Below are 23,198 nucleotides of genomic sequence, written 5' to 3' on the forward strand. Positions count from 1 at the left end.
ACACTCGCCTATCCTTTCATGCCACTAGTCCTTTGCTTTTTGTTCAAACATTATCACAAACTTTGCATTATCCTGGTGTAAGTGAGAGCACACAAGAGTGGCCCCACTAAAAATCTTCCTACGTTTGCTTTTCTTTCTGTGAGAGTGTATGAACGCCTTGTTATTACCCTCCCGACGACTTTGTGAATCCTGGTCGCCGCCCATGGTGAACTATAGCCTTCTCTGCGGTGCAGCTGCTTTTGTATGCAAATAAGGATGAGATACTTTAAGGCTTTAGTTAGATATATTCCTCATACACTTAAAGAAGTTACATTTAGATCATATCGAATTGATATGACATAAAAAGTAATTTATAAATTGTTATACCACATAATATCAAATTTTATAAAATTTTTTTTAATATTAATTGGTTTTGTTCTATCTTAGTAGGCATTATTCATTCATACTACATGAACATTAATTTCCCTTTTTACAACTAATACATTTTTTTGCAAAGTGTTTGCGTATTTGTTTGCACTCGACTGCCGATAATTCGCTCCAGGAAGTGTGGCAATGAACGATCGTTGTCATCATTATGATTGACAGCTCCAACACGATGCCAGCAATCTGAGCCCACAAGTCGATTCCTTCCGGTCCGGGTTCCTCGATAATAGACGGAGTAGTCGAACATTATTCCACTCCTCGGAGATTCCCGTCAAATGACATGTTTTGATAAATTGTTTGATTAATGGACGCATGTGCGTAAATACAGTTTAAGTGCTCCGCGCGAAGGGCTTACGTATCAATATCAAAATAAGGGCAAAAATGGAAGGGGGATGGCATGAGCAGGAGTTGGAGGACACTCACTTCATGGCTATGACCATTAAAAATAATTTTCTTTTGCGACCGCCTAAAAGCGCACTTTCCACCACAAAGAGCGACAGCTGAAAATGACAAAATCTGTCGGATGCCAGGCCGATGTTCATAAATCAAAGTGACACCCACATACATACACGCTCACACGCAGACATTTTCCACATTTCCGGCGCGCTCATTAAAAAATTGAGCGCCATTTGCCAAATGCAAGAAGGGCGAGAAAAACCGAGGGGATGAGAAAAAAACCGAGGGTGAAACAGTGGAAAACAGAAATTGCATGCTTGAGCATATGCATATGCATGTTTGTTGCGAGGAACTCCACTCGAAAAAAACTAACACATCATAAATCTTGCACAAGTATCCTTAAGCGTTGCGACTCTTCCATCCTTCAGCCACGCCCACCGCCCCCCAAAGCTGGCGCCACTGCAAAATGGAAACTCATCCACATAAAAGGCAAAAGAGTTACAGTAGAGTCGAGTCTCTCAATTCGAAAGAAATATTTTAATTATGAATTTCTAAAACTTAACAAAAGCTTTGTATTGGCAAGGATTAATATTTTGGGATTGTACAATATTTTATGTAAATATTTGAGAAAATAATTCAAATTCCTGTTAAATAAAAATAAATATTTGAACTGATGATGATAAATCATGTTTAATTCGATTTCTTATATTTGAAACATAAAGTTTTATTTAATACTTCTACATTTTTCTTTTGGTTAGTTCCACTGTATTTGGACAGGTGGTTGGTTGGGGTAAAGATTTTTGCTTTTTTAATTACAAAAGCCTTCAAACGGTCCGTTGGCTGGTGCGCACATAAATATGCAACGCTACTTTTTTTTCGTTGCCACCCGGTTTCCCCTTCTCCAGTTTTTTCCGCACCACATGCATGCAATAAGAAACTTGCCAAAGGCCAAGCAAACGCTCACGTCGCGTTTACCATGACAGGACCAAGCTGTCGTCATCCTTTTGCTCATCCCACTCGGTTTTTCCTCAATTTTCCACATACCACCTCCGATCTCCCCTCCCTTTTTCCCCTCCGAGCGCCTTGGGCGAATTTTTTTGTGAGTAGCCACAGCAACAGCTAAACTTGAGACTTTTGGCACGTGCATCTCGTCACTTGGTCCTTTTTGCTTCTTGTTCATCTCTAGTCGGGCCGAAGGATAACTTCTGCTTGCCCAGGATCAATATGTTCTCTAATGAAACTTGTGTCAAGTGTCTGATATTGGTGATGGAAATGGAAAGGGACATGGTAGCAGCATATAGAGATTGCCACTTTTTGTATAGGGAGAAAAGTATAGACTTCTTCGTACTGAAAATCCCTCTAAGACTGTCAAGTAGCACATTTAGTTGGCGAAGAATTTTAAAAAATAATAAAACATAAATCAAAGACTAAAATCAAAGCATTTATGTAATTTGTAATCATTTTCTTTAATTTTGTAAATTAAAAGCTTAAATATTATTTAAGTTCTTTCTTTTGCTTCTCACAGTTTAAGCCTGTAAGTTATTTCTCTTGAGAATGTCATTTGTTTCTCATAAAATCTTTCTGCCATCGAATTTTCTTGGCAGTAGCTTAGAAACTTTTTGGCAACTAAGCTGCCAAGTTTTCTTTGCCGCATTTATAATAACTTACCGTCAGTTGACGAAGATCATAATCTTCAAACCAACTAAGACAATTGACAATTAGGTTCATGCTTTATTGGGTCAACAAACTTAATAAAGTTTCCTTTGGTAAACATTTTAACAAAATTGTATTATTATTATTTAAGTTTCATTGGAGGCAAATAGTTTGCAAGTCATCATTTTCTGTTGATGAATTGCATATACTTGATGACGTGATGGATTGATTTCGTTCACGCGAAAACTACCACTTCAACTTGACGTTTGATATGGTTTTATGCTCCTTTCATTTCGAGTTTTTTTGATGGACACCAGACAGACAACCGACCCCTGAACGTTGATCAACCTTCACCCCTGGATGAAACGGGAAAACTTAAACTTCCGCTTTTACATTTTATATTCGTCCTTTTCGCTTCGTAGTTTTTTCCGCTTTACCTATCAACTCTGCAGATTTTCCACTCACTCCAACCCGTCGCCTTGTCTTTGAGTTGGCCCGGGGATATCGTCTAACCCTCGAAGGGAAATGCAATTTACAGCAACAAAAAAATAGAAAAAAGAAAAAAAGAATTGACTTTACCCCGTAAGCTGTTGATGCAGGTCTCTCTTCCGCTGGCAAAGCAAAAAATAAATAAATAAACAGACAACTTAATTTCCTAGTTAAACGTAGTTGAAGTTGTTGCTCGTGTTGTTGCTGTTGTTTTTCGTCGTTATCTTTAGCTTTACCCCGTAATAGACTTTAGATGATCTAAAAACTTATAATTGACCGTATTATAATCGTATTTTGTTCTCCTCTTTGCTCTTTGTCTCTTGCAGGTCAGTATCGGAGATGAACGCAACTTCTCTATATGCCGGGTAAGCCATGGGACTTAAGCTTAATTATGCCCATTTATTATTAAATTTAAGAAAAGGGTAATGGAAAGGGCGGTCGCCACAAAGGCTTTAAGCTTCGATCGAATTATTCATACAGTGTGCAGATTGACTTCCCGTTTACAATATCCATCCTTTCACCTACCCGAGGATTAAATTCATTTTCGTTTCATTATGTGGCGTTTGAAGGGGGAAACTTTAAAGCAAACTCTAAAAGTACAAATTCAAATAAAAATTTAATCAAACTTTTGCCGAGCTTCTGCTTCCGAAATGAATGTGGTGGGGGATAGGCCAACTTGAACTTGGTACTCGCTTTTGGCAGCAGCTCATGCGGCCTTTATAATTGGTACAAAAACAAAAACCGAAACAAAAGTTTAGCCCAGCTCCCGAGGGAAAGTAAAAACATTCAAGTTGAGTTCAGTTTTGCTTAAAGTTCGAGTGGCCATAGCCATTTTTTAATGTCTTGCCTTAATTAATTCTCAAGTAATTATCAGCTTTAGGCGTTATAAACATATTTGTTTTTAGGGATTTAAATTAATGAGTGTTTTATAAAATTTAAAATTTTCGTGTAATTATCTCTTAGAGAAAAGTAAAATGTGCAAGCAAAACATTTAAATATTTTACTGCCATAAAGTGCAAACAATCAAACTACCATTTCATGCGGACAACAATCAAACAATTAGTGTAAATCGATGGGTTTATTTGGTTATTTCGTGTATATATTTTTTTTTCAAGCAATAAAGAAAAACGTTGCTTTTTAAATTGCTTAATTTTTTCACCAAGTGCTTTATTCGTTGCTACCGTATGCGTATAACACGAAATGGAATACAAACACATGTATAACAAGAAAGGATGCTACCTTCGGCCAGCCGAAGCTTATATACCCTTGTAGATAAAAGAATACTTACTCGGTGCAGTTCCAGGGATTCCAGATTCAGCGTTTCGATTTATTTCAATTTTGTTTTTAAGTAGTCAAGAATCAAAACGCCTACTTCCTACAAAGTTACAATGAATTTTCTTATATTTGTTTGGGAGCCTTAAGATATAGTGGTCCGATCCGGCTCGCTACGACATATGTACTACCTGCAATAGAAAGAAGACCTTCGGGAAAGTTTCATCGCGATAGCTTTAAAACTGAGAGACTAGTTCGCATAGAAACGGACAGACGGACAGACGGACAGACGGACAGACGGACAGACGGACAGACGGACATGGCTAGATAGACTCGGCTATTGGTGCTGATCAAGAATATATATACTTTATGTGGTCGGAAACGTCTCCTTCACTGCGTTGCAAACATCTGACTGAAATTATAATACCCTCTACAAGGGTATAAAAATCAGAGTAAATAAAAAAGTGACAGAGAAAGCGAGTGAGGAGTGAGACTGGGGAAGTAAAATGCCAGCAAACGACAAAAATTGCGTTGTGGGGAAAGTTTGTGGAGCTCGGAGAACTCACAGAAGCCCCGTGGCATATGCACATTTTGCACAATGTTTGCCCTCAGAGGGGGGTTGAAAAGAGGAAGAGGTTGTGGGGTCACCGAATGTCATTGTTAAAAGTGACGGGGGTTCTCTCCCTTTTTTTTTTGCTTTCCGGGGAATTGCAGCTCAGTCAAGGAATGCCAAAAATCGCGTTGCTCGTTCAATGAATTATAATGTAGAACCGTTCAATCCGTATTGTATTGGCCGATGGTCGGAATATACCAATGGGTGGAAAGACAGCGGGATCTTTACTTAAAAGGGAACGAAAAAAGGAAAATCTGACTTATACAAATGTGGGTGTATGACTTTCCAGCTTAATGGTAAGTAAAGTAACATTTCCGATTTTATTGCTGTTTTTTCGAGGAATGAAATCAATATGGAGTAAGGGCATTTCGATACTGGCTTATATACGACTATCATTTATAGAAACGGATATTGTTTCTACTTCTTTTGCTTTAAAGTCTTCACACTCTAAACATTCTTAAATCTCAAAATGATTTCCCTAACTACCTTTAAAGTTTCGCCCCATTTTTGAGCATTCCCAAGCACACATGGCGTATGCTTGATTAATTTTCATTACCTTACGAGCAAAACAGTAGTGGAGAGGGCGTTGCGGAAAATGTAAACAAAAAGGCCTAATTTAATTACCTTACTTTGCAGGGGCCATTCAAGTTTACCCAAGTTCTGAGGCGTTTCGTATAAAGGTTATGTTTCCGTTAAAGCCTTTGAAGTTGACTGTGAGTAAACTTTTTTATGGCCGACTTCAAGGCGTCGTCGGCTGGGCCAATTAAAATGCCAAGATTTCTGCTGACTTTGTTGTTGGCAACGCAATGCATTCGTTTCTGTGTGTGTGTGCTTGGGTTAATTTATTTAGCAACCAATTGGCACGTAAGGGGTTAATTGTCAGCCAGTCAGCAAAATGTACTGGGCTCGAGTCTATCGATTGTACATAACTTGCACATGTTGTGTTTTTTGGCCCAAACTTTTGTACTTCACACTTTACTCGAACGCCCTTTTTGCGCCATTTTCCCTCAACTAGTTTGTTGATTTTGGTGTTTTCCTTAGCTGCGGGCTTCTTTTCCTTGAGATTCATTAAAGCAAGGATGGTTGGCCTCTTGCCTTTTGTTTGATTTAAATTTAAATTAAAAATCACTCATACGCACCATCTGACAGACACTCTGACAGCTGCGGGCTGCGCTCACTGCGAACAAGAAATTAAAAGCAAAATAAATAAGAGCTCTATCCACATATCCACATAGCACAATATTGCACAAATGTCAAACACCTGGCCAAAGCCACTATATAAAATTCATTTTAAAAGCAAGCAATCAAAGTGCCCAGACATCCCATGCCCACACAAATTCACCCTGTTTCCTCGTTCAATAGAAGCTTAGAAAAGAGTCGGGCAGAATTTTAAAAGCCCCTCCCAACCGTTGGCCAGCAATTAAGCCAGTTTGTAACAATAAATTTCAGTTGCCGGCAGCACGAGGTGTTTGCCAACTGTTCACTATATTGACTTTCAATTTGGAAGCCGGTCAGTTGGTTGGGTTTTATTTTTAGGCTCCCTTAAAGGGCACCAATGCAGCAGTTCTAAGTTCGGAAAAGGTTGCCTTTTAGCCTCTTCAAAATTTATTAATTGTATTTTATTAAATTTATTGTTAACCCTATACTTAATAAATATTTTCACGCACCCTATTCACAACTTTTATTTAGAAAACATCAATTTATAAATTTTAGATAATAATTTAAACATTCTCTTATAAAGATTAAGTATCTATATTAAATTTTCCCTTTAAAGGCGAATAAAAATACTGCGAATTTCCGATTTTCCATCGAATGAAGAGGAAGTCAATCCATAATAGATTACGTTCCCGCTCTCTATAGATTTGCAAACATTTGCCAATTGGCAAACAAATGCCAAATAAATCAAAATCAAACAAGAGAAAACTGCAGCCCCTATGAAAAAGAAACCAAACCCCAGAGGTGCCCTTAAAAACTTGTTCCCTTGGCCGCTTTACAATCCAACCTCACCCCCCAACTCACCTGGTTTTCCTCACCTCGGTCCCCCAACCAACAACCCCCTACCCAAAAACCTCCACAATGCGCTTGTACAAACACGTAATCGAATAATCCAATTTGTTTGCGCAAAAACTGAAACTTTTTCATAGGGCTTCAGTTGACGACGACGCGCTGTGAGTCACAAAGCCCCCACCACCCCACCTCAACCTCACCTTTTGAGCTAATTGTTTGAGTGAGTTTGGGATATAAGTGCAGCGTCCTGCCCCCTCGAAAACCCAAAAGTCCTTGTTCCATTCGTTATTGTCTGCGAAATGATGTAATTGTTACCTGCTAGTTTGATTTGATAGTTACCTCAACTTGTGCGCGAAGTGGTTTGAGTTTTTTTTGCGCTGGCTGACTCTTTTCATGAATTCATTACAAACGAACTATTATTTGATTTTATGAAATATTTCTTATGGCATAATAAATCCTTTAATATTTTTCCCGGTTTATCAAACTATTTAAATAACATTTATCTAAGATTAATGCTTGCATAATAAAACACCTTGAAGAAACAATTTCGTGGAAAATATAACAAAATCACAAGGGCTAAGAAATTCTCTTCGTAAGAGTATCTTTATTAAATTCTATAAAGAACTATAAATAGCAAATAGTGCGAGTGCTTTGTTTAAAGGTATTTTCTTGCCTCTAGCTGGATAACATTATTTTTGCTTATTTTGTCATCTTGCTGGCAATATCCGTTCAACTATCTCCACTTCCATTGAAATCCATTCTAGCAACTAATCCTTCCCCCACTCTCCATTGTAGTCTTCATTTTCCCTTTAATCAACCTTTTGTTCCCATTCACTTTTGTGGCTCTTCTTACCCTTTCCAAAACGGTTTAGGCAACTGTATCCTGCAGACTGACCTTTCAATTAAATAAACGTTCCGTTGGTCACCTAACCGAGGACCTCCAACTGTGTGTGGGTGCTGACAACAGAGCCCCACCCACCCATTTTCCACCTCTCAAGGCCACCTGCTGTGGCTGTTGTCGGGCATCTTTTCACACCCACATGGGAAGCGAAACGGGGTTTTTCTTTTTTGCCACAATCTTGTCAAACATCGGTTGGCCTCCATTCAGAGAGCCAGAGGTTCCCCTTTAGTTTCAGCGCCAGATTTTGTGCACTTAATTCTGAGTTAAATTACGACCTACAAAGAACATGAAATGCTCTTGATACTTTAATTCCTTGGGTTCGAAACTAAAATCTTAAAAAAAACTGAATAAAAGGATTTAAAGGAAGGTAAAGCCCTTAGAAACATAAAATCCTTATTAACGTATTACAATTATACAAAGCTGTTTTATTAGTTTAGTTTAAGGCATAAGTAAAAACAAGAAAGAAGTAAGGGAAAGTCAAGCAATTAGTCCATTAAAGATATTAATTTAAATTTAATTGAACCTGATTTTAGGTAAGAAAGTTTAATTATTATTTTTTAACGGATTGTATTGGCCTTAGACTTATGTGTATTACAGACTTAAACTCAAGATTTCCCTAGTGCTACAGGAGCAGCTTTGTGTCAATACACTTGTTTCGGTTACGTCAGATTCCCAGGAACCAGAGCTCCTGGTCCTCCCTTGAGATGTGCAGATGAATAGCTCAGCTAATCCGGGTGCTTATTACTGCAAGAAGAGCGGCTTGTGGCCAAAGTAATATGCGCTTTCAGCCGGAGACAAACAGCTGGCAAACTTATCCGTCCGTTTGGGTGCGTGTGCCGGAAGCCATGGCGGGTTAAGGGATGGGGGTTTAAGGATGGGAGACAGGTAACAGGACAGCTCACAGGTGGGAAGTGGGCGGTAGGAAGCGGGAAGTGGGCGGAAAGATGTAACCGGAACGGAAGCACGGAACGCGACACTTTATGACTGCTTCCCAGGGACTTACTTGCATTCAGTTCGGTTTGATGTGCTGCCAGTCCAAAAAAGAACAGGCAGTCGAGCACAAAACTCTTTCTGCACAGGAAACATTTTAGGTTTTAAATCACGCGATCTTGGATCATCATTTAAAACCATTCTTTATTTTAAAAATATTAATTTATAAAGTTATCAGCGTTATAAAGATAACATAAATTCATATATACTATTTAATAAATATTATAAACTATTTAAATTTTTTTTTGTGTATTCTGGTGGGGGGACTTACCACCCCCATCTCCTGTCAATTTCCCACCCCCTGGCAGGAATTAGGAATGCATTGTCTGAGGGCTCAGCTCAGTTTGCCGTTCGGGTTTTCAGCTCGGTGTTGCTGCAGCTTGTGCGTCAACTCTTTGGCTCAAGTGCGGGGCACATTTCATAGGCTTCCCAGAGTAACCTCCAACCACCGCCATCCAAAGCCACTTCTCCGCCACCCACCAACCCTCCCCCGATTCTCAACCCTTCGCTGGAAGACGCGACACAAATTAGCCATCTTTTCTGCATTCTTTTTTTTTGCAGTCTTTCCATTTGGCTGAGAACATTTTCAGTTTGCTTTGCAGTGCACAACTGGCAACAGTCGACGGCTTTTATTCGATTCGTTTTCCACTCGATTCTTTTGTCTGGCCGTAAGGAAATAATCAGACCAGTTAACCAAGGAAAAAAGTTTAATTCCCGAGTCTCGAAGTGAATTTCTCTCGGCTTGTCTCAAGCTGATTCAATTATTGCTGCTGCCAGTGATAAAGCTTAAACGAATGATTGCAAATTCTGTTTGGGCAGCCAGTGAAGGGAAAATATTTAATTCAGTGCAAACATAACCAAGTTAAAACTAATCTGAGTTCTGTGCAAAATGAATTATTTAGAAACCATTTTGTGGTAAGGAAAAATTATCACCTCAATCAAAAATATAATATTTAAAAACATTTATCTATCAAGTGAAAAGAAAAGTGAACTTTTTCCGGAATACCATTAAACAAACTGACTTGTAAAGAAAACTCCTTAAAAATACATCAAAGTTTTCACATACATTTAAATGACTTTGAAGCTAAACTTCAACAAATTTATTTAAATATTTTCATAGCTATTTCTTAGTCAACGGAACGTAAAAAAAACAGAATATTAGGCTGCGAACACATTTCTTATGCAATTTCTTGGATAAATGAATTCAAATAGACTTGAGTTAATACAAAAATCGTCTGAATAAATGTCCTTGTGATTCCTTTCTTTTAAATTAACTCAACAGAATGTTGTGCGCAATATTTGTGTTTCTTTTGCCAATATTTGTTCACGTTATTTTCTATGGCATCCATCCGCAGCTGCCAAGTTTTCATCGTTGTAGTGCCCTTTGGCGAATGAATTGCTGGCTGTTCACTCAAATGGTGCGTAAAAATCACATTAGCGGCAGCCGTGCGACATTTTGGTCTCCAGATCCAAGGTCCTAATACCCCAAAGTGTACTATATCTTCCGGTGGAGTGTGTTGCTGCCCTGGCCAATTAAACCTTGACTTGCCAAGTTTTGGAATTTATGATACCACCATGCAGCCTGAAATTTTAATGGGACTCACAATAAAGTTTCTGTTTTATCCTAACTTAAGTCTAAAAGTTGTCTATTCTATACGAAACATATTTATTTATTCACTGACAAATCAAGAATTCGTTTATTCTTAAATAAATAAACAATATAATAAATATTTTTATACCCTTGCAGAGGGTATTATGATTTCAGTCAGAAGTTTGCAACGCAGTGAAGGAGACGTCTCCGACCCCATAAAGTATATATATTCTTGATCAGCATCACAAGACGAGTCGATCTAGCCATGTCCGTCTGTCCGTCTGTCCGTCTGTCTGTCTGTCCGTCTGTCCGTCTGTCCGTCTGTCCGTCTGTCTGTTTCTACGCAAACTAGTCTCTCAGTTTTTGAGCTATCGGGACGAAACTTTCGCAAAAGTCTTCTTTCTATTGCAGGTAGTATATATGTCGGAGCCGACCGGATCGGACAACTATATCTTATAGCTCCCATAGGAAGGATCGGAAGAAAAAAGCTTTAAAAAATTCTAGCTTCGGTGTTTTTTGAAATATTACCTTCTACTTTTGGGGATGTTATTTTTTAAATATTTCTGAGTTTCGAATTAATTATTTAAAAAATCGGACTACTATATCATATAGCTGCCATAGGAACGATCGGAAAATTAATGGAAAAGTAATAGGAAACAAATTCTAGCTTCTTTGGTTTTTATTGTATTATCTTCTACTCTAGGATATAACTCTTTTTAAATATTTCCGAATTTCAATTTTAATTTGATCAAAATCGGACGACTATATCATATAGCTGCCATAGGAACGATCGGAAAATTAATGAGAAATATTAGAAAATTGAACATTTTTGCGATTTGTTAATTAATAGGAATGATCTGCAAGGGTATATAAGCTTCGGCTGGCCGAAGCTAGCTTCCTTTCTTGTTTAAAATTTAATTCAACAAAGTAATTTCGACTATTTCTAAAATTAAATTTTAAAGAATACAAATTCATCTTTACTCAATTAAAGGTATCTCTAATTAAAGTGTAAGCTTTCTCAACACAAAAATTAAAAACCAAATAGAATGTATAAAATTTAAGCCTGCACTGGAAACTTTGTTGAATAATTTTTCCTCTGTGTTGTCTCGTTAAAGAGGATTAGTTTTTGTTCCGTTTTTTTTTTGGTCATACCAATTTCTAGTTGATTTTCCAGACTGAACTACCCACGGCTCTTGTGTGCTCGTCCTTATATTTCCTGCATGGATGTTTTCATAAATTTGACTCCCTATTTTCCTTCTTTTTTTTTTTGCTATTTTTACTGCCTGCGACTGGCATGAAAAGCATTTTACACATGGCAGCATTTTTTAATTTTGCCAGCCGGCTTTTAGAAATGGGACAACACAAACAAACAAACCGACACGTGTGTGTAGTACACATGCACTTACTAATTAGAAATAAAAACGCGAACTGCACTTGCATTTTGCTCATTACGTTCTCTCAGCCATTTCGCTCTTTATTTATACGGCTGGCATTTTGTGCTAAAGCATAGGGTGGCTGGTCGTTTGTCAGGAAATAATAGACACCCTGTCTTTGGGCCAGGAAATCCGCACTAGCTTTGGCCAAATCACCGCCCATGGTCTGTGGTATAATTCCCGTATCCTTTGGGCAGCGATGGAATCGGGTCAACTGCTGCCATTCACCGGCCGGACAGCCCTGTGCTAAGAAACCGCCTTCCGAATTACTCCGATCCCCTGAGAGACTTTCGGCAAACAGCATAAAAGCCCTCCAATGGCTGCATTCATGCCAAAAACAGCCAGGCTGCTGGCTGCCCCAATTGGCATAGAAGTCCGCATGACCCAGAGGTCGATCGAATCCGTAGCTGCCCACGCTGGTGTGCAATACCTCCACATAGTCGGCATCCTCGGCGGTCAGACGCTCTTTTTCCTTGGCGTAGCGAAAGAAGGGCAGAGCTGGATCCAAAGCCCGGATCATCCGGAGGCGACCGGTCCGCAGATGCTTCCCCGCCAGCCCCGCCACATGGGCTCCCATGCTGAAGCCCACCAGCTGCAGATCCTCGAAGCGCAGTCCCGCCTCCTGGTGCAGAAAGTCCACGAACTTGGCCAGAACCTTGCCCACCGGCTTCACCCGATAGCTGGCCGTTATATAGTCGGCTATGGCGCCGCGTCCCCAGTCGACGGTGAAGATGTTGTAGTTGCCATTCCTAAGATCCAAATAGGCCGGGAGCAGGGCACTGTACATATTGGCATTGGCATTGCCCAGCCATCCATGAATGAGGATTCTGAAAAATAATATATTTGAATTTAAAAGCGAAATATTTATAATGAGAATATTAACATAAAAATATTAAATTAAATAATAAATATTTTGTATAGATTCTAATTTAACTTAGTCATTAAATTTCTGCGATTCATTTTATTATTTATAGAGTGAATGTAATCTAGGGATGTACATCGGGAGGAAAAGTCCTTGATGATATATTAACAAAAAATCAAGCTCATTATCGTATCGAAGATTTCGTTACGTTTGAAATATCGAAATTTTAAATATCCAAAAATATCAATTATTTCAATATTATCGATACCTTTGCTGAAAATATCGATACAATATCAATATCTCTTTTCTACCTTTAATCTAATCTTAATTTATGTCGTTATCTCGCTTAAACTCGTTTCTTTTTGCCTTTAAATCTCTTGAAAATGGCCTATCACCGTGAGGCTTTCGCAAACCTAAAATGGTTTTCAAAGTGGCACTCAAAAATCGTAGATAATAGTCGTGTCACAGCACTCACCGCGTGGGATTGAAGGGACTGAAGCGCGACCGACGCAGCGAGGCGGCATCGTAGAGATTCACCTGTTCGCTGGTGACCTCCGCCTGCCCCTCCCCCATTTCCACCTGCCCCTTGTTCATCGCGTTTAGGCCAAAGGCGGCGGTCAGTGTGTTGCCCACGACCTGCTGGAATAGCCGGCGATGCGGTGGTTCCTCGGATTTCGATGGTCGCGGTCCTGCCATGTCGATGTCCTCCGGGATGCGCCGGGTGTGCAGGTGGAAATAGGTGTGGTGCTCGGCATTGTACAGCAATTTGTAGTCCGGCTGCAGGCGGAGTAATTGCTGTTCAACCGAACTGGGCCCCAAGTTATGGCCCTTCTGCTGCTGCTGCTCCTCCTTCTCGTGCTCATTCAATATTGGCAGCAAGCCGGGACTCATTAGGCCAGACGACAGCAGTGGCATTTGTGTGTCAAAGTAGTTCGTCTGCTGCCGTCGCCGCTCACCGCCCCGATTTCTCATCCGCATCATCGTCATTGTTCCCATTCTGAGGGCACTTTCCACTTCATTTGTCACTTTTACTTGCACTGCGGGTCTCGGTTTCGGATTCGGATACGTCTTCGCCATTCCCACCTCCTCCTCCTGCAATTGATTGCTGTCTGCAGCGGCATTATAGTCCTCAGAACCAGCCCTATAATCAGACGCTTTCAGCTTTGCTGCAGCGAGCCACAAACAAACTGGTGTCAACGAAATGAAAGTGCATTAGGCTCGAAACTGTGCAACTAGACCATTCGGCAAATGAGTAAAGGCACACAGGAAAAAAAATGGATTTAGTGTACTTTTTAAGGGTTCAACCCATACAATTTTTTCCGTCTTTTATACCAAAAAATGTATTATAATTTTGGCATTTGGATGTTAAAATCCTTACATTTAAAACTTAATATCTTTCGGATCTTTCAATGGTTTTCTTTGGTATTTTTCTCATATTTTTTCACTGTGTACATTACTAATGCACCAACAATTTGTGATGATGATGGTGATGATGATAGTCACCTGCCTGCAAAACGACCACAAAATGCACAGCATTTCCCATAGCTCGAATATCTGTTCTGTCCTCAACGAGCGGGGATTTAAAACTGAACCGAACTTAACGAAAGTCGCAGCACTTACCTTCATATTTGTCCAATTTTATGTTTCGGCTTATTAATATGCAGAACCTCACACTTTTTCTCACTCTCATCTTCATTGATTTCTTCTTAACAAGAGGTAATTGTTAATGCCTGAGTTGGCGGGAATTACTGGGAGAGTGCTCTCCCATTAGCCGCTAATCTGTTGGGTCAACAAAAGTTCTGGCAGTGAGTTAAGGGGATGCGGAAGGGGGAACCACGAGAGGAATCTGTGCCAGTGACCAAGTTTCTTACCATTTAGCACACGATGATGATGGGAGCTAAATCTTTTTTGGGATAGGTCAATATACGGGTTAAAAGACTTGTTAAATTTTTGTTAAATTAAATAAATATGAACTCAGTTATTTAAAAAAAACAGTTTTAAAAGTAAACGTTTAAGTTTAGGTTCCACAAAGTGTTTAATATATTTACATATTTTCCCCATTTTTAATATCCCTCTTTAAGTGTTAATTTCTTTACCTTCCTTACAACTTTTCTTTCGAGCTTTTGAAGCTTAACTGAAACCCCAACCATATAAAGCTGACTGAAAATTTCGCGGTTTGATTATACTTTCTCTTTGGGGAGTCTTTATTGTCAGATTTTCTGAATTTTCGATGCGGGACATCTGTCAGTTTATTTAAACGTATTATTTTCAGGCAATTTCAGAGAAATATTTTCCTTTTCCTTAAAATTTTTTATTTAAATTGTTTAAATACTTTTTAGACTTTTTTATAAATATTAAAAGTTACCAATTTAATTTAATATTCCATACACTAAGTATCTCAATCTCGCAATTGCCTTGTTTCACACACATATAAAATATTCTTAAGCCTGCGGCAAAAACATACTAATCGAAATTTTGCACATTTGTTTTTGTTTACTTTGCAGGTAAGTTCACATATTTCCGCGAATTCCGCCCACCGGAAGTGGCGGTCGCCATTTTAACGACATCCGGCGCGTGCATTTCTTGCTTGGAGAAATGAGGTACGACGACGACGAAGGACCTGCTGTTTTCCTTTGGGTTTATCGCCGATCGCAAAACGTGACGAAAACAACGAGAAAAGCGTGTTGTAGGGTAGAATAAAAAAGCGAACCCTCAGGCAGCCGGGAAAGATAAACGAAAGGTAACCATATCTTAGAGCCCGCTCTTATCGGGATTATGTACGGGGTATATTGAATATGATGTCACGGAACCTGCGAACAGGACATGCGGGGACATTTCAATTCGCCCCCCCGCGAAATCACTTCCTCTCCTCCTCCGCTGCGATGAGATGGTGATACGGCACAAGTTCAATGTACAATCTTTTGTGCTTGGATTTCTGCATTTGCATTTTTTGCGCCAGCATCCCCATTGTTGTTGCAATGCTACGACACTCAGACAGGATTTGTTTGCCATAATAGAGCTGGGGTAGGGGGGATGAATAAAAAACAATAACGCGACAATAATCGATTAAAAACAGCGACTGGCAAAAGGAACTCCGGCAGTCTGAGCTTTGTTTGCCTTTTACTTTATGGCCGCAAGCTCAAAAATGTCACTCGAGTGACTTTTATTACGAGGATATTCAGACTGGTTTGGAGGATGTGTGGATGGGGACCGTAGTGTCCCGTCCTCTGGACTATTTGCCCGCAAAATACTTGAGCCGGTCTTTGGTGTCAGCATTTACCAGACGACCCTTCATTCCTCAGCCCTCAACCCTAAAAAAGAAGCATTTTCTCAAGTGGCACTTGTCGCACTGCATCCTGCGAGCATAAGCAGGATGCGTCTTCTCAAAGCTGCTGACTTAGCCTTATATTCCTTATACTAAGGCCCATATATGTGCGTTTGTGCCCTTTGTGGCGTTGTTGCTGTTGTGGGTAAACAATGAGCGGCATAAACGAATTTGTTACATCAGTTAAGGCTGAGTGAGATTGTTGACATCAAATTTGATGACTGCCAAAGGAAGAAGCATCTCTTCAAAATTTTTATTAGAACGTGAACTATGGTAGCTCTTCTTAGCTTAGTGAAAACTTTTCCGTTTTTAATTGAACATTTTTTATTTTTACAAAGATTTCAATTAATTTCCATGATCAAGAGTTTTAATTAATTTTTAAGGCCATGCATTGATAGCACCTTTCAAAGGATTTTTTAACTTTAAATTATAATATTGTTAAAAGCTTGATTTGTTTAAGAATTGCTTGCCGAAAGCCAGAAGTATTTCCTTAAAAACACAAGTAAGAAGACCATATCCGATTTGTTATTTTTGTTAATTATAAATATAGCTTATGTTAAAATAGCAGAGGTACTCTGTTAAAACACTGTTAAAATGTATCCTTTTTATCCTATATCCGTTAACGGATACCAAAGCTTTATTTAAAGCTTTTATAAAAGCTTCACAATGTCCTGGATGGAAAGTTAACCCACCGGAGGCTCGTTTCCACATTAGGAAAAAGCTCCATGAAAAAGCTTTTTACTTGAAAGGATGCGTGCTTTTATAGGAGCTTTTAGGATTTTGGATAATCCTTGGATTCTTGGATTAGGTGGTTCATATTCACTCAGTTAAAAGAAATACGAATACAAAATTATGAATTCAAAAATATAGCTAGAAAACATTTAATTGTGGAATTTTTGTTTTGTCTAGAACTTGCGTAGAGGCAAAAGATATTTTAGTTGAAAGTCCTTATTTCCAACGAAATGTTTAATTGAAGTTTTAGTTGTAATTATGTCAATTGCCAGAAATCCGCTTAAGATTTTCTGATGCCGTTCTTGGCTATCTGCTTCTCTTTACAAGCATCCTGTTTGGTAATTTTGCTCAAAGGACAGAAAGCCGAGAGAAATTTCCTGCTCTACAGAGTCCTTCAGACGCCAAAGTGGCCACTTGCCGGCGATGTCTGGCTTGTCTGACAACCTCAAGTGGCATCTTCAGAGGCTCCTTCACCCTTGCTCCTCCGAGCAAGGACTTCCGTTCTTAGCTTTCACCTGCGATGACGATATTGTATGCAAATGAGCAAGAATCTGGGTTGTGGTCTGCAACTCCTGGCCAACTGTCCTTGCCACATACTTGTTGAAGGATGCTTTCGGTAATTTGAGACTTTTAACGGGGCGCTGGCCCCACTTTAGTCACACCTTTTAATTAGCAAAATTACACCAAACGCAGGACAGCTTTTGTAAGCAATACATGTGTTTTGAGCAAAGGTTTGGTGTTTGGCATTGTTTCGCCTGTTACATTAAAAAATTTAAAAAGCGTTTAGAAAAAATTTACATAATTTTAAAAAATTATACTTGTGTAGGATTTTTATAAAGTTTAATAATATGACAGACAGCGATAGCGATTATGCAACGATCCTCCCAGCAAAATTTAAACAAACTTTTAAATAGTCCAATCTATTGTTTATTTCAAAATAAAATATAAGTTTCAAAGAAACATTTTTTAGATCGGTTACTACACACAAAAAAAAAACTTGGTAAAATCAACTGTAATAATTGTCAAACAGGCCCCAACCAGCAAAATTGTCAATTCTACTAAGTAAATAGTCATTTCACAACAACAAAATACACACAATTAGCAAAGACACAAACCCAAAGCAAAAACAAAATACACGTAACTATTTTAATAGTTACGTAACTATCTTTGTTGGTCAATTTTACCAAGCAAATTTTTTTGTGTGTAGAACTTCTCGCTGTGTAACTGCTCATTTCGATGCTGTCATTCCGTGTAAGAGAGCGAGAAAAGGGAGCAGCAGTCGCCGGGTTCTCATTTCCGAGTGGGTTGACTTGAAAGCATTTTTCCGGCTGCAGGTCCTTGATCCCCCATTCCAACCACCCCCCTGCAGGCCGCCCCCTCCCCTGTGGCTCTGTATACATGTGTGTATTTTTTGTAATGCACTTTCAAGCACTTAATAAGCTCACAAAAGCACCGACAATTTGCATTTGGCTGTGGGTGTGGGTGGTAAGGAAGGACTAGTCGTCGGTGGTTACGGGGAACCACTTACCTTAACCCTCCAGCTCTTCCACGCATTTACATGCACAGCCAGCCTCGAAAGGACTCTTGTCCACATATATATATCCTCCTTATCCTTGTCAAATCCTCTGCCATTTACGTCGGGTCCCTTGATGTCGTTTGTGTGTTTGTGAGAGTTGAGCGTTTACCTTTTCATCATATTTGAAGTGCATGAGTGCAAGTGCGTGTCCTGCTGTCTCTCTCTGTGTATCCTTTTCCCTCTCTCTCTTTCCCTTTTCTATGTGTGTGTGTCTAGGTGGCAATGCCGGCAAACTTGGTTTGCAATTTTATTTTTAGGTCAACGTAATTTCCGCACTTTTTATCACCAGCTTCCGTTCATTTTGTTGTGCCAGAGACTTGTCCCTGTTTTTTTTAATTGTTGTGGCAATTAATCATTTAAAAGGGTTAATGGTGGGTCTTTCAAATATAGGTTGCTAGTCGACATAGAACATGTTTATGGCCATCAACTTTTTGACATGTTTATTTAGGTGTTGAAAATGTCATTGTCCTTCATTAAATGATTACTTTTTTGATACAATATTTTAAATGCTATTTTCATTCAAGATTACTATTGGGAATTAAACAATTTTCAATAAGTAACAACTTACAAATTTAAAAATATTTATCTTTATTTTGTTTTCAAAATCGTCATTATTAAAATGTTAGTGTAAATTCAAAAGAGTTTTAAAAAATCAATTTATAATTAAAGTAAAAACATTTTTAAAGCGATTTTAAGACATAAAATTCAAGAAACTTTTTAATAGAAATCTCTATGAAATGTGACGAAATGCAGATGAGTAATCCTCTTCGAATTAAGTATTCCAACTCATTGCTGGGATGTCAACTGCGACATTTTCATTTCAAACAGAGACCACTTCACTTCCGCCGGTGCATATTAAATGCAGCATATAAGCCACCCTTAATCCTTAATCATGGCACAAGGATGCCGAGGATAAATGCAGCACACCCTCTTCGAATGTAGAAACAATTTGGCTACCTCAAGCAAAGCTAAGCGTTGTCAATTTGATGGGCACAACAAACGCTTGGCCAATTTCGAAGTATTTAGGCAAAGTACACACAGGACACAGAGATACACACGCATACACACACACACAGCCGCAGCTGCCGAGAAACGCCCAAAAAGGCTTTGATCCTTGCTGACGAAATAGCAACAGCATGTGCATGGCAGGCCGGCAAATTTCGAGTCCCCCCCTCCGCCTGCTATGTGGACTAATCCTATAGCTAGGCCATTATTATCATCGTCATCAAACTGCAGAAACGTGAGATTTTTGGGAGAGCAAGAGGGAGAGCAACCCTTAGCGAGCAACTCTCAGGTTCTCCCCACCCGAGTCCTTTTTTGAACTGCATTTAAATGCCATTTTTCAGCTGTCCCTGCTGCTGCTGCTGCTGTGCCCTCAATCTCCCAATTCATCATCTTTCTTTGTCATCTTTTTGGATTTTTCTTTTTGTTATTTGGTATTCCTATGCAGGCCCCTCTTGCCCAGATAATGCATTGGGATTATATTTAGGGGTTGTTAACGATGATGATGATGCTCTGCATCTGATTGTGGTGCAACTTTCGGGCATTTCCCGGAACTTTTCCGGCTTTTCGGGTTGGCAACAATTTTCCGTGCAACAAAAAAAACAAGAGTACGCCTCTGCATCCCCCTTAATGCCTTTCTTAAGCCCACCCAGAGACTCCCACGAAAAGTGAGAAAAATCAGGGAGTGGTCGCTGCCTCTTTTTTCGGCCTTCTATTTGTGAAATCTTTGTAAGGAGTTGAGAATTTTAGTTGCCTAAACGATTTTACTACTTTTTAATCTAATAACTATAATTTTGCTTAATTTTCCTAAACTGATTTTGAATAATTTTCCCAGCTTTTGTCTATACAAAATGGGATTTATCCCTATATGCTGAATCTCTCTCTTTGCTCTCTCTTTTTGGATGACGCTGCCCCTTTCTCTCGCTCTCCCTGCCTCTCGCTCGCCCTGCAGAGCTTGCAGCATCCTGCTTATCCCTTTTTGGCCCGATACACACACACACATATATACAAATAAATATATATGTATATAGCTGTATACATGCACGTGCGTTGTGTGCGTGTGTGGGCGAGTGTCCTGTGCGCTGTGTGAGCTTTGAATTAAAAATGGAAAATTGATTTTTCCGGTTGCTCATATACACACACAGTCGCAGTGTGCGACTGACAAGCCGGAAAATAAAGCTTGGTGCGTTTTCCTCGGGGTTTTCCTTGCCGCCGCCGCCTCTCGTTGCTAATGACGCTCAACAATGTTAATGCCCCGACCCAGCAGTAAGCTATAATATAGTGTTACAATACTGCTGTGACAGGACAATATCAATGGCAAGCGTCCGATTTCGTATATATGGCGGATAAATCCTTTTTTCGAGCTTCCATTTGGGTAAATTCATATTTTGAAGCACTTTTAATCGTTAGACACTAGCTAAAAACACATTGGTGGCCATTTAAGGGGTGCTATATGTAGGTGGGGGCTATCCAAAAGGGATTTGGGTTAGTTTCTGGCCCGCTTTCGAGGTCCGTGTGATCCGTCTTCGGTCCGGGAGAAATTGCACGTACGGAAACCCAAAGTTGACTGAAAGGCAGCCCAGGGTAGCGGCCACCATCGTCTCGATTTTCGTCGGCTTTCGAGGGTTGCGCGCGCATTCCAATTGCAAAATATCTCCCCCGATTTCAGGGGGTTGCTCTTCCAGCCATCTCTTTCTCGCCCGCTCTCTCACTCTTTCTCTCACAGCGGGATTTATGTCCCGCGCCGGTGGAAATGCGTTTTTCTAGAGCAGATTTTTGCTCGGTGTACGTCGGGCCGGCGCTTCATTTTCGAGGGTGGTTACTTCCAGTCAGCTTCGCTGCCTTCCAGTTCTCAAAAACGACAGCCAGGCCAAGCCACCCCCCGTAAATCGCACATATATGATATATAGACTTTTCCCAGAGCCAAAGTTTATGCGGCGTTTTCCGAAGGGGCCCTCTGCACTTTGCCCAGTGCAAGTGCTACTCCCACCTTCGCTTTGGAAAAATCAAATGTAAAAACAATAAAGTTGCGCCATATGCTTTTAGCCCCCCGAAAAAGAGTTGCCGTCCATCGCATTTTGTATTTTGTGGCATTTTTCTCAATGAAAATACCCCGCTCTCTCTCTTTGGGTTTTCAACTCAACTGCAATTTTAAGTCTACATAAATTTTATGCACTTCGGTTGGGTGGGAAAATGCAGGGCAAACGGAACAAAACGGTAGGTGAAAGAGTGGGAAATTGCGAAATGGAGGCTTTTGGAGAGCAAAGCCGAGCAATTTGTTTTTCGTCTTCTCATGTTTTTTGTGCTGTTCCCCCCTATTGTTATTGTTGTTTCTGGCAACGGATTCGGTAAATTGCATTGCAATTTTTAGCCCCGGGGAAAACACTCAGACGACCAACAGTTCTGTGGATTGAGTTATTTTCAGATTGCAGTTTGTCATCGGATAGCCGGTGCGGATTAGAAAGTACTTTGTCCCGGCAAGCTGCTTTGAGCAGGGGAGTCGTTAAAGGACAGCTTGGGAATGGATTGGTGATTTCAGGTGCTACATAAAATATGTCGAAGTCTTTAAGTGGGATTTGTTCTGAAAAGTTGATAGATTAAATAGTTATAATACAAAATGTACCATTTTATAATTTCAAAAAGATATTTTTGGTGTTAGGGCCTTTTTTTTAATTATTGTATCAAGAAATAAATATTAAAGTAATTTTTCAGCTTTATAAAAAAAGTAGCTTTTGCATTAAATATAATATATCTTATATCACTCCATAATATTCTTTATCTGGTCTCATTTTATTTTGTGTACTACCTTGTCAATCATTTTCCTAATTGTTTCCTTTTTTGTCTATATAAATAAATATTTTCTAGAAATGCATATCATATCTTCATAAAAATCGTTGTATAATATTTTATAAGTACCTACTTATTTATTTTGCTTACCCAACAAACTAGCTGGTTGTCTTCCCCTGTGTGCTATGTCTTCAACAAAGTCCTCAAATATATCAAGTCACCTTTAAGTGCTTAATTTAATGTGTACGCCATCAGTCCGAGGGGAGGCCATAAAAAGTTGGATGATGGCTCGTGACCAAGCACCTTCCCCGCTGTTTATTTGACGCAATTAAAATGCGTGGCGTAGGATGAGAGCAGTAGGGGTTTCTATATGAAGGGCGGACGTTAAGTGCGCCTAATCGAATTACATATCGCGGTGACGACTGCTGATGTCATCGCCATCAACGTTTTTGGGGGTTTTTCTTCCCATACAACTTTCAGCAAATCCTTGCTTTATTCGTGACCCCCTCTTACCATCAAAGGGCTTATTTAGCATTCCATTTTTCTGGGTCAGTAGCCATAAAATTGACAGACGTCTTTCACACGGCAAAAAATCCTGCAGACGACGACGTCGTCGCTTCGGAAAGTTCAACAACCGATGGAGGAAAAACCACACAGCCACACACGTGCGGTGGAAACCCCACCCGAAAATACCGCCCCCACCAACGCCCTCTGCCATCGAAGCTTGCTTTTCAACATCTTCATTGAATTATTTCGCAATCTATTTTAATAAATTTCATATCCTTTGGCATTATATCCCATTTCCTGGGCCAAAAATCAATAACGCACATAACGCAGCCACGATTTGTTTTTGCCCACACACACATGCGTTCCATTAGGCACACAAAAAAAAGAAGTGTGGTCCCAATTTAAGACTGAAAATTGTCCCAAGCAGCGACCAATTTTTTTTATTTAGGGATTTTTTCTTTTCGACCAAACTCTACTCCTTTTTGGATTTTGTGCACGGCGCAGGCGCCCTGGAAAATGAGCTTATATGTGGATGGAAGGAAGGAAGGATGTGCAGGGGATGTCCACACAAAAGGTACAGCAATTTGCTAGGGGCATTATCAAAACATATTCATATTTAAGCGAGTTATTTATTTTGTT

At 39.6% G+C, this 23,198-nt stretch overlaps 2 protein-coding genes across 6 annotated transcripts in view; one reads left to right on the forward strand and one right to left on the reverse strand.

Moving 5' to 3' along the window:
• Positions 1 to 23,198, forward strand: part of msi (RNA-binding protein musashi) — a 109,971-nt gene that overhangs the window by 67,433 nt on the left and 19,340 nt on the right. For 3 of the 5 annotated variants that reach the window (XM_070217540.1, XM_070217543.1, XM_070217541.1), the window contains one exon: positions 3,288 to 3,326. The exons of the other annotated variants lie outside the window; for them this stretch is intronic. In XM_070217540.1, the coding sequence (XP_070073641.1) occupies positions 3,288 to 3,326 (39 nt within the window). The remainder of the gene's footprint in view (positions 1 to 3,287; positions 3,327 to 23,198) is intronic. 5 annotated transcript variants of the gene reach the window in all.
• Positions 11,594 to 14,176, reverse strand: LOC108057522 (lipoprotein lipase). The gene is made up of 3 exons (XM_017141803.3): positions 14,134 to 14,176; positions 13,106 to 13,796; positions 11,594 to 12,595 (listed from the first exon to the last, which is right to left on the reverse strand). Exons 1-3 carry the CDS (start codon positions 14,171 to 14,173, stop codon positions 11,794 to 11,796), a joined length of 1,533 nt encoding a protein of 510 aa, XP_016997292.3. The 5' UTR covers positions 14,174 to 14,176; the 3' UTR covers positions 11,594 to 11,793.

The sequence above is a fragment of the Drosophila takahashii genome, chromosome 3R (genome assembly GCF_030179915.1).
Source record: "Drosophila takahashii strain IR98-3 E-12201 chromosome 3R, DtakHiC1v2, whole genome shotgun sequence".
NCBI classification, from domain to species: Eukaryota; Metazoa; Arthropoda; class Insecta; order Diptera; family Drosophilidae; genus Drosophila; species Drosophila takahashii.

Bases quoted from the DNA above. Each gene is read 5' to 3' on its own strand.
- LOC108057522 (XM_017141803.3), bottom strand. From the start codon at position 14,173: ATGGGAAATGCTGTGCATTTTGTGGTCGTTTTGCAGGCAG. The intron at 13,797-14,133 runs GTGACTATCATC...GGCTCGCTGCAG, and splicing joins TGTGGTCGTTTTGCAGGCAG to CAAAGCTGAAAGCGTCTGAT. The intron at 12,596-13,105 runs GTGAGTGCTGTG...ATTATTTTTCAG, and splicing joins AGTCCCTTCAATCCCACGCG to AATCCTCATTCATGGATGGC.